General features: G+C 32.6%; 1 protein-coding gene across 1 annotated transcript; it reads right to left on the bottom strand.

Annotated features, from left to right (window-relative positions):
• Positions 1 to 750: 750 nt before the first annotated feature.
• Positions 751 to 8,389, bottom strand: LOC110704409 (RNA-dependent RNA polymerase 1-like). Its single transcript, XM_021882186.1, has 5 exons — positions 8,031 to 8,389; positions 5,523 to 6,071; positions 2,975 to 4,839; positions 2,384 to 2,534; positions 751 to 1,761 (listed from the first exon to the last, which is right to left on the bottom strand). Exons 2-5 carry the CDS (start codon positions 6,042 to 6,044, stop codon positions 931 to 933), a joined length of 3,369 nt encoding a protein of 1,122 aa, XP_021737878.1. The 5' UTR covers positions 6,045 to 6,071; positions 8,031 to 8,389; the 3' UTR covers positions 751 to 930.
• Positions 8,390 to 12,441: the final 4,052 nt, after the last annotated feature.

The raw sequence follows: 12,441 nt of genomic DNA on the forward strand, positions 1-12,441 counted from the left end.
ATGATTTATGCATGTAGGCCTTTACTTTATCTTTTCGTAAAACAAAATTCCTCAATTTCATCAAACATGATTTCTTCCTCATGCATTTCCAAACAGGATAATACCTCTTAATTAAACATGTTTATCAATTATCACTCTTCTAAATTTACATTCCTTTTTATATTAATTGCAATATTGCGTATGCATTTATCTATTTAAATTATGTTGTGCCAATAATTTACATAGATAAATAAAACGTGATTTATTGTACGAGAAAGGAGGGGGAATGAACTAAATTGCATATATATGCTATTATTACTTTAATTTATTGGATGTCTATTCTATGATGATCATATGCTTGCTGACTAATAATGAATGAAATTTTGTTCATCCGTGATTTGTGAGAAGCAACGCCCACTCGCCAAACAACATAGCATTGGGAACCAAATGGAGGATATTGCCACTCACCTTTCAGTCCTTTCAATCTTACCACTAACTAGTTTCTGTCATGTCATTCCCCCTCAATGGCCAAGTAGCTGAATAGTTCAGGCTAGTTTTTAGATGAAATTTTCAACCTTAACCCAACTCATTCGATTCAATTGATGATTGGATTAACTCATGTATTTAAATGGGTTAGTATATCAATCCAAATCCACTTATCTAATGACAAGTTATTGGGTCGCGTCAACTTTCACCAACCCTATATTCAGAGGTGCCAAGAAAAGCAAACTTGCTCACTAATGATTTGAAAGAAACTGACAAGTATAGATATTTACAAATCTAATGGAGAATTCAGTGATGAAACACCTTGTGGATAAGCAAGGAAAACCAAGATATTTAACAGAAGGGTTCTTGATTCTAAATAACAATGCACGATAAAAGATGAGTAAAATTACATTTGGATGATAGATGAGGTTCAGTAACAGGAACATACCGATATAAGTACAATCTTTAACCATTAAGATTGAATCCATGTCTCATTTGATATTCCAGGCTTTTTAACAGTGAAGCATGAGACTGTTTGTTCCTCTTCTTAATGGTGATCAGTTTGTCATAAACACACCAAGGAAAGCTAAGGAGATGATCCCGATTCGTCCCTTCATTATACTTGCCAAAAAAACTTGGGTGATATGTCACATGATACCAAGCTGATGCTTTTGCATATAGGTCGTCACCTTCTGAGTCATATTCGCTTTTATTAAACCATGCCCGAGCTTCCTTCCTCAAGGATCTGACAGCCATTGTTAAAGCTTCTGCATCGTTCCTTCTATCAAAGGACTTCGACATTCTCAAAATATTCCCACTTAACATTTCTGCTTCAGTGGTGATCCCGTAGTAATCCATTAGATTACCTAGCTTATAATCATATTGGCTCTTGTAAAACTCAGCATCATCAAGATGATCCTCAAAGCCATCATATTCCATGTCGGGATCATAGGAACGTGCAGCAATTTCTCTGGTGAATAATCTAATGGATTTTGAACTAGGGGATCTTTCCTTGACCTCCCTAAACAGCTTGCCGATAATTCTGTGTGATTCATAAGTTGGCTTATCGGGCTTTTCCATGAAATCAGGGTATTCTTTTACTTTGAGGGAAGGTGGCGTAACTGCAGGGATGCCAGTTTTGGGGAAGTCAACAGCAATCGAAAAAAGTTGAGCGAGCTGTATGCAAGGGCTACTCATTGCCTTCGCATGCTCCCTATCTGCGAAGGCTGTGTGTGCATTAGCAATCCTGCCTAAGCTGTCGTTGATTATATAGTTGGTGAAATAATCAATCACTTCCTGCACATCAATAACATATACCCCTATGATATAAGTTAAGCACAGAGGAATACAGTTACTCAGCTACTCAGACAAACATCTGTCATGACTCATGAGCACAGAATAACAGGTAAGCTTTAAAACAAATGTTTATAGGAAAATTATATTAGATCTGAAACCTCCATTACTCAACAGCAGAAGTAAGAGAGATTTATTACTGATTCATCAGCAGAAATACAGATATCAATAGCATCAACAAGGTCAAGAAAAAACAATGGTGTTATCTTTATACTGATTTACTCGTAGTTGAAACATACTAGTATATCTTTCTGCATTATTTCATTTTCACCCTAAAGTATTCCAGTCACAAGGTGCAACATTTAATGTATCAGGTAGCCATTCTATCAGGATATGCAACAGTTTATATATTGGTATTTATGTGGTTTGCAATAAGTAAATATACAATCATCAATAACTAAACCTCAAAAATGGATGTATTTCCCATTATCTGATAAACTAGCATATAACATATAGGGCTTGATCAGAGAGATTGTAGTGCAAATGCTTACGAATAGCAAATTAGAAGTCTTAAAAGCCTAACACAAATATATAAAGTAGAAAGTATCAGAGGCAAAGAAAACACCTCCATGGTAACATCATGATCCAGTATAGTGCTTTCAGCAGCAGTGTAATCCATAGGTTCCTCTTGACGAGGGGGTATCAGCTCAGCATCCCAACAAACAAAGTATATATCACCATCCAAATCACTTCCAGAGCATTCATTTGGATGAGGCCTGAAATTTACATTAATGTGCAAGGAAAGCATATCTGAGAATAAATTTCTAAGTCACATCCCAAGCCATGTGGCATCTATTCTTTGCAATAGCTTATATCTGTTGATCAAATTAATGTTTACTTCGATTGCTTTTAATGAACTATAAACTACTAATCATGCTTGGAATTGTGAAGAAAAATAAATGAGGATGGAAAAATAAATAAACTACTTTGATCATGTTCTTGAGCAAGAAAAAAGGAAGCTTAATTCATAGATAAGGAAATCATGACAGCTAATAATTAATCACACTTTTGAGCAGCAATAAGATCCCCGGCACTGTTTCACACTAACAGCATATGCAATTCAGAATCAATTAAAGACAACCACAAATCTGCTAGAACTGAACAGATGTCTTGACAATAAAGTTTGAGATAGTGGAGAATAAAGTAATGCATATACCTCTTTCCTTTCTGTGGAAACACAACACAGTCAACCATGTGACACAAAGCAGGCACGTCTACTGCCATCAGAACACGGACATCACCAGGATGTAAACAAGGGTTCTTCGCAACAACTACTTTTCCCTTCACAACATAGTTATTGGGTTCAAATTCATAGTCAGTGCTAGTGAGGAGTTCATTACCGACATTCCTAAATCTTGAGCCTGAAACCTGCACAAACACCTGACCATATTCCAAGATTTTAGTTTCATCCAGACATCCCATCATTGCTCTACCACGTGGGACAAATATCCTTGATTTGGTCAGCAATTCTTGCAACTTTGCAGCCCGAAAAGTTTGCAACATCATTGAAAGGAATGGTTCGCCATCAGGCTTGTAGCCACATTTAAGCATTTCATTGAGAATGTTTGTAACCTCCCCAGGACACATGAGCTCCAACGCTTCTTGTGCCTTTAGTGGATCTTTTAGGATTGCATCTAGGTTATTTAGTGCTTCTCTTTGCTTTTTCTCAAATACACGATCTTGCACTCCAAGAGTGGACAAGAGAGTAATTATCTGGCGATTCATATAGCATGCTTGATATTTACTATATCCCAGTACATCAAGTTTATCGTTATCTGATTTATACTTGAGCATGCTTTTTCGCAATGACAACTTCTTAGATGACAGGGGGTCAATAGCGACGACACCCTTAAATCCACCATATCTAATCTGGAAGGCAGACGGGGTGGAGCTGTAACCACATTTTTTTGCCACTTTGCAAGCAAAATCAGCTGATATCTTCCCAATTCCATCTGAAAAGATGTATGTATTTCTCCCAGCAATTACTTTCACATCAGGTATCATTTCAACTTCCTCGATAGGAACAATTAGAGTCTCTGTGGATGAGCCGAAAGATTGACCAAGTCTGGCAGCATACTTTGCAACATTTCTTATTTCTCTAAAGTCACCCATCCAATTTCTGATGTCTGTGGCAGACAATCCAGGCCTAGAAGCAAACATCCATGCAGAGTTTTCCCTCAATTGGCTTGATGAAAAGGCCAATAACTCGAACTTCTTATCACCAATACGTATTCCATTGCTGAGAACAGAACGAATCCTTCCATCGATCTCAGTCCGCTTTCCGGCACGTGGAGATAAATCTGTTGAGTATAATTTTTCTAGATTCTCATCAACAAAAGAAATGCGAAGGAAATTATCAATGTCAGCAGGATAATTTCGCAACACCCGATTGGAAACATTAACCTCTGGGCCACAAAAGTACACTCTAGATGGAGTTATTTGAACTCTGCGTACATAAACCAATCCTGCATCCAATGAAAGGGTTGGCTTCCCAGGACTTCTCTTAGATGTAAGGTATTTTGTGTACTGCTGTCTTAGCCACCCAACTGGATTGTAGCAGCACTCCTTCAGAAAATACAGATTTTCAAGTGCATACTCAATAAGAGCCATATCAAATCTCCTCGGATCAACCATCTGATAGAAACTCTGGTCAAGGTTTGGGCCAGGAAGACACCCAGATTGAACCAAATTATTTACCTTAAACAAGATATTAAATGGTAAATCAACCCCTCTTGGAAGAACCACTATTGGAACAAGTCCCATGTTGTGGGAGAAGGTACTGCCATTTTCTATAGTAAATTGGCCATCATCCTCCTTAAAATATGCAAAGTTAGCTCTGAAGTCTGGTAGTTGGCAGTTATATGGAAGCTCCAAACATAAAAAAGACGACTGTCCTATACAACTTAAGGAGGTGAAATCTGTTGTCCTGTCCCATTGATCCTCTTGTCCGTCCTTATAATAGTCAAAGGCCAGTCCTAAAGAGCATGCATCCTTCTCGTATATCCGAGGAGCCCCAAACAGCTGAAAAATTCAAAGTACAGATCTAAAACTATCATAAATTTCCTCAATTCATTATAACCAACAGGCTACAAGTAATCAAGGAGGAAAAAATAGAAGATACAATCAAAACCTACATATATATGTATGTCATATTCTCCGTTAAGTTAGCAATTAAATTAGCCAACAGATTCTTGAGTTTTGGCTGCATGTGCTGACCATAAGAGTATACAGTCAACTGTTTGCTCAAAGCCTCAAATGGTATTATGGGGATGTGCTGGGAAATAGGTCAAGCTTAGCACAAAATATGAACAAAGTTTTGAGGACAAAGAGAGCTGCCACTTGCCTCTGTCCAGGAACAGAGAGCTATATGCAGCTCAATTTTGGCCAAGAAACTAGAAAAAAAAAATCCAATGCCAACAAAATTGCCCTTTAAAAAATTTTACTTTGTATTGTATTACCACGGATGTAAGGTGCACCTACGGATACAGCTAATATCTTATGAGGCAATGAATTTAACAATCTAGAGGGGACAAGAATTGTCAAGGTTGAACCCCAAAGGAAGGGCATGCTTCCAATGCACCTCGAAACCTCATAGAAGCTAACTGTTTACCAATTTTGCCAAGCATACATCATAATTGTCATAAGATCACTTTTTCCAGATGTAAGAAAATTTTGTTAAAAGATAACCAGGATAGAAACCAAACCTGAATTAGAAGATACTTCAAATGATAACCACGTGGACGTCTTAGCTCAATCTGCCAAATACTCTCATAAGAAAGTTCAAGTTTATATTCCCTAAAGTTATATTCTAAGGAGAAGTATAACTTCCTCAATCCTGAGCCAAATGATAAAGAAACATCCTGAGCTCTCCAAAATGCTCTGAACTTGTCATTTGAAGTCTGACATCCAACATGAAGAGTTATGTTGTCCATTTTATGTTGATTAATTCTTGGCTTGGGCACAATATCATTTTCCGACTCTCGTACCTTCAAGTAATTGGAACCATACCAAAGTTTCTTTGGAGGTTGAGAGAGACTGAGGATAAGACTTGCCATCCTGGCAGAGGTGAATTGCACAACAGCAAAACATCTTGACCCACCATTTTTAAACTGCCTTAATTTCAGAGCATAAACAGTTTCTTTGCCAGTTATATCCTCCAGATATGCGGTGATATTTTCAACAGTCACAGTAGAAGGAAAACCCGACAGGTGAAGTGTCTTACCCATGATGTTGAGCTAAATTAATCAATATTACTGCAATATGCCAGGTCAGGGATTACAATTATACTCAAGAACAATTTTCATGCACACAACAACAAAGAAGTGGAATACAAGTTTTTCCAAAAACTACAACGACCTCAGCACTACTAGAGTCAAAGATATTGACTCAATAGAAATAAATGCAAGTGGTTTGCATTAGCATAGGGCAGTCAGCCAGATAATTTAATTTGATTACCAGAAAGTCAGCAAATTGGATTCCGATAACAAGATAATTGAGGAGAAGGAAGGCACTTTAATGCTGCTAAGAGTTCAAAAGGACAGTTTTATGTCTAACATTATCTCACTCTTAGGAGCATGATGATTGAGAAACATAAATCTAAAAGCGAACATGACACTTCAGCTAGTATAGATCTTCTGCTATGATGATCATGCTTTTCTATCACTGAACAAGATAGTTACAACAGCCATATACAATTTTAACTGAATAACTGAATTTTTTTTTTGGTTGATCAAAGATTGAGAAGGGGAACAAAATTACTACTGAAAAAACTTAAGAATGTTTTATCCTCGTATACATGAGGTGAAAGTGTATCCGACTTCCAAGTATATCAGTATGAAGGTACCTGAAACACTTCCAATCACTGCTTTAATAGGTAAACCGTTTACTGGACATCTTTTGATGAAATAAAAACTCTGTCCATTTGAGTTATTTGCTTACATAAGCAACAGAATTAAGGAAAAGGCCTTTACTTAGCAGAAAGGGAGACATTTTCTTTGTAGGAAAGAAGGCATTTCCACCAGACCATAACAAGATTTCAAACAAATGAATCTCTGATCAGAAACATCTGAATTACATAGTTCATCTAAGTGAAATTAATGAACAGCTATATCAAATTTTATATTATTTAAACTACTTAAAACATGTCAATTTATTCCGATAATAATCACCACTGCCAACAATGTCAATTTATTCTCATATTATCATATCACAATATACATTTATATCTCAACAGATTATCTCATTGATATATGATATACAATGATTTTTAGTGACATATTACTATTCAAACATTAATACAACCCCAACATATAATATACCTTGATTGTAAACAGAAAAATGAGATATGTCAGGGTTAGCCCTTGATGCTTATTTTTCCCATTTAATCCATTTTTTCTTCTAATATTCTCTGATTAAATCAAATATCTATATATTAAAAAAAATTATGAAAATGTAAGGAAAAAACCACATTAGGAGACCTCCTTAGTCCTCACGAGGGAAACACCTAATGCATCTACTAGTCTTGCAATTTTTCCATACTCTTAACAGTGTGTTTGGATAGATGATTGAGAAAGAAAAGAAGGGGAGGGGAGGGAAGAATATGAGTTTTTCTTCCAAATCAATTTCTTACAATTTAATCCCTCCATTTCTCTCTCCTTCGATTCCCTCCCTCCCTCCCTCCCTCATTTGTTATCCAAATGAAAGATTATCTACCCTCTAATTCCCTTCCTATTTTCCCAACATTTCCTTCAATCCAAACAAAGTGTAAGTTACGAGCAATTCCGGATTTCAAGTAACTAATAGTACTCCCTCCGTCTCTTATTAATTATTACTCCATATATTTTGATTAAAAAAAAAATTACAAAGCATTAAAGCAGCAAAACCAACTTAAGATCATAGAGTAGGTTTTCGAATATGCTAAATACTTTAAAGGTAAAATAAATATACAACGATCATGAATAATTGAATTTCAACCTTACTAAATCAAGTTAAACCATCTTATATAACTTACCCAAAACTAACAGGGTTACAGAATTTATGTCAGTCAACATCAATAAGAATCAAAACCCAAAATAAAATTCTATCAAAATTGCGGTAAATAGTAAAAAAAAACCATAAAATCTTAAAAAATCCAAACCCCAATAATCTTGCATTAAACCCCATTAAAATGACAAAACCCAGAATTAAAAAGATGAAAATGAAAGAATTGTTACCTTAATCAAGAATCAGAAAAACTGCAACGATCATTTGGAGGAGAGAGAAAGATCGAATTGTGGGAGTGAAGTGGGAAGAAGAGAGTGAGGAGTATTATGATCTTTGGTCTCCAATATAGTTGTCATTCGTCAACGTCAAGGTCAATTTTATTCTTTTAAATTTTTAAAGACTGAAGAATAATTCTTTTCTTCTTCTTTTACTTTAGAGATGTGTAAAAATGAACCTAATTATTTGATTTACATTGTTTTCCTCGTCTTTTCGTTTCATTGGTTGTGTGTTTTTCGGTTGTTTGGTAACGATGTTTTTAAACTTTAGTTACTTTGGATATTAAGGTTTTGTTTTTTTTTTTTTTTTTTTTTTTTTTTTTTTGAAGGGATTAAGGTTTTGTTTAGTTCAACTTATTTTTACTTATTTCAGAAAAAATATGTTCAGCTTAGATCACCTATAGAAAAAATAAGTTCAGAGCAGATCACCCTCAGAAAAAATAAGTTCATATCATATCATCGTTTTATGTGCTATTTTTTATCGTTAAATATCTTTAATTTCGTAATGAAAAAAATTATGAAAATTACATATTAATAAAATTCACATTATTACGAATCTAACAAGATCTCACTTGATATATTTTTTACTTACAGATTATCATACACTTAAGGTCAAAGTTTCGTCAAATCAGACAATAAGATCATTTCAATTCACACCAGATCAGATAAGTTCAGATAAGCAAAAATAAGGTAAACTAAACAGAGTCTTAAATCTAATATCATATCATATCATATCATATCACAATTAAATAAAGTCAGTCTCGCAATCAAGCCACGAGACAGCGACACTTGGCATTCCAATTTTTCACCAAGTGTCGCGCCACGTAGGCGACAAATAGGTATTATAAAAACACATATGATGGTAAGTAAGCGATTTTTTAATAGATTTTTTAAGATAAATTGTTGTATAGAGTTTTATTATCGACATACTTCTAAAATTTCATATATACAAAATTAATCATTACCTTCAATAAATATCCTATAACTCGGTTTTAATTCCATAATAAATTCGTTTCAAAAATTTCTTTAAAAAAGATCCATTTATAACATATATAATTTATTTACGAAAATAATCGAGTATCAGTGAAAATAAGTTTTAATTAAGAAAAATAATTTTAGTTTTCGTAAAAATACTTTCAATTTAGTTAAAAAAAATTCCGTAAAAATAATTTAAGTTCAATAACAATAATTTCAATCAATAATAACATAGATATCTATTTACAAACAAAACTACAAAAAGTACACTATTTTATAAATAAGTGATAGGATATCGTATGTCTAAATTTCTTGCATTATCGAAAGGGATTACATGACCGTATTAATGAACATTCAAGCCAAAAAGTTTATCCTAATTAAATTTTTATGAATAATGCGGGCATCGCCTGAGCACAAAACTAGTGACCGGTCTCGCAGCCAATCCACGAGATAGCGACACTTGGCATTCCAGTTTTTCGCCAAGTGACAAGCCACGTAGGCAAAAATTAGGTATTATTGTGACACATATGATGCTAAGTAAGCGAATTTCGGATAGATTTTTTAAGATAAAATTGTTGTATAGAGTTTTAATGTCGATATACTTCTAATATTTCATATATACAAAATGAATCATAATTTTAATAAATTCTAATAACTCGGTTCTATTTCCATCATAAAATTCGTTTTAAAAAATTCTTTACAATAAGATCAATTTATAATATATTTAAAATAATTGAGAATTAGTAAAAATAAGTTTTAATCAGTAAAAGATACTTTCTGTTTAATAAAAATAATTTAAGTATGATATCGCATGTCTTAATATCCTGCATTATCAAAAGTGATTATATAACTGTATTTAACATTCAAGCCAAAAGGTTTATTCTAAAATTCAATAAACAACATGGGCATTGCCCAGGCACAAAACTAGTCACTAATAAATAAAGCCGGTCTCGCAGCAGGCCACGAGACAGCGACACTTGGCATTTCAGTTTTTTGCCAAGTGTAGCGCCACGTAGGCAAAAAATAGATATTATTGTGACGTATACATATGATACTAAGTAAGTGAATTTTTTATAGTTTTTTTTAATATTGTATAGAGTTTTATAATCAATATGCTTCTAATATTTCATATATACAAAATTAATTATAACTTTTGATAAATATCCTATAACTCGGTTCTATTTCAATCATAAAATTCGTTTTAAAAATTTCTTTAAAATAAGATTCATTATTAATATATTTAATTTATGTATAAAAAAAAAACATAACTTCAGTAAAAATAATTTCAAGTCATAATAACATAGATATCTATTCACAAACAAAACTACAAAAAGTGGACTAATATTTAATTAAATATGTGATATGTCATCATATGTCTAAATATCTTACATTATCAAAAGGGATTGTAGGACCATATTTAACATTCAACAATCTAGGCATCGTCCGGGCACAAAACTAGTATATATATATATATACAAAAAGGAGTTTTTTTCCCGAGATTTTAGAGCGCCACTTAGGATTTTAATTTTTGAAAAATTATTAATTAGAGCGCCATGTAGGATTAATATTTTTAAAATGCTACAATATAGGATTATGCCACATAAGATTAGTTATTTTAGAGCGCTACATAGGATTATAATTTTAAAAAATGCCACGTAGGATAAATAGTTTTAAAACGCTACAATAGGATTGCCACGTAAGATTAGTTTTTTAAAGCGCTACATAGGATTACGATAATAAAAAATATCACAGCGACACATAAGATTATTATTTATTATCATAAATAAAATTAAATGATTTCTTTGGGTGATTAATGAAATCAACATTATGATAAATTTTTACAAAAATGACAATTACGAATATCAATATTATTATTTAGATATAGGATTAATGGAAATTAAAGGGATCAAAGTAAGGAAATATCAATTATTAAGCTAGCATATTCAACCTTTAATCAAAAGTGAAAATAAAATAACAAAAAATGTTAACTCAGAAAAATAGAAAATTATGTTGTTTGTAAACATACGATAAGAAATTAGAAATTTTCAAATTTTTTTGTCAAGGAAATTTCAAATTAGAGATAGAGCGTCACATAGGAAAATATTATATTTTAGCCAACGGAAAAAAAAATTGCATTTTATTTTAGATCTAAACTTTTATATTAATTATAAAAATAAAATCAACGCCTTTTCTGTGGGCCAGCCATATCGTGTGGCCGACTGAGACACACTAAAATATTGGTTGGATAACCCCTGACCGTCCGAGTATGTAACCTTTGATCGATCGAGTAATCTTTGACCAACTGAGTAACCCCTGATGAAGCAATCCCAGCCACACCATGTGGCCAGCCACATATGAAACTTTGTGAAATAAAATATTATTTTTTTTATATCAAGAATATTATCTAAATATGAGAAACAAAATTTATAATTCATTTTATAATAAAAAATTCAAGTAGTAAGCAAACGAAAATCACAAAGTTTAGCAAATAAATATATTTTTGGTAAAATATATTATCTGAAAAAAAAAACAAACAAACCGTACATCGAGCGGGCTTCATCTAGTTTTTAACTATAGTTAACATTAATTAATTAATTTTAATTTGTTTAGAAGCTCTTTAAGGTTTTGGGACTTTACAAATGGCATGAGGGGATTCGTAGTATTGTTATTACCATTAAGCATAAAGCATAATGCATGTATCACTAAGACCCTGAATTTCATGTGGCAAACCATAAGATTCACAAATTGTACAAGCTTTGATTCTTGACCGATTATCTAATTACTTATTTCAAATCAAACTAAAAAAAAATAAATAAATATTCAGGTCATACTTCATCAAAAAAATGACAATTGTTGCCACAACACGAATGAAACAGGCACTAGATATACACAAAATTGTTGAAAGAAAACATAAAGTCGACACAACACAATACGAAACTAATCTAAACAAGACCCGTTAATCAAATTAGTCAAATATTTCAATTATTTTATATTTAATATAATTTTTTTAGATTTTGTGAACACCACAAAATGAACAATAGTTGAAACACGAACACCACACGATTCAACTTTTTAACAGCTTTGCTTTATCATTTTACTATGTATTTACAATTTTTTATCACTAAATATCTTTAATTTTGTAATCAAAAAAATTATAAAAATTGCATTTTGTAAACATACATTAAAAAAAAATCAACTTTTAGTCAAATTAGGAAATTAGATTAAATCACAAAAATATTAGTTCAGTTAAGATCAAAAAATAAATTCAGATCACATTAAATCAAATCAGCAAAAATAGTTCCTAAAACAAAAGCAAATAATAAGGTGAACTAAACAATAACATAGACATTCTTTCAAAAAAAAAATAAAAATAAAACATAGACACATAGTT

Source organism: Chenopodium quinoa, unplaced genomic scaffold (assembly GCF_001683475.1).
Source record: "Chenopodium quinoa cultivar QQ74 unplaced genomic scaffold, ASM168347v1, whole genome shotgun sequence".
Lineage (NCBI taxonomy): Eukaryota > Viridiplantae > Streptophyta > Magnoliopsida > Caryophyllales > Amaranthaceae > Chenopodium > Chenopodium quinoa.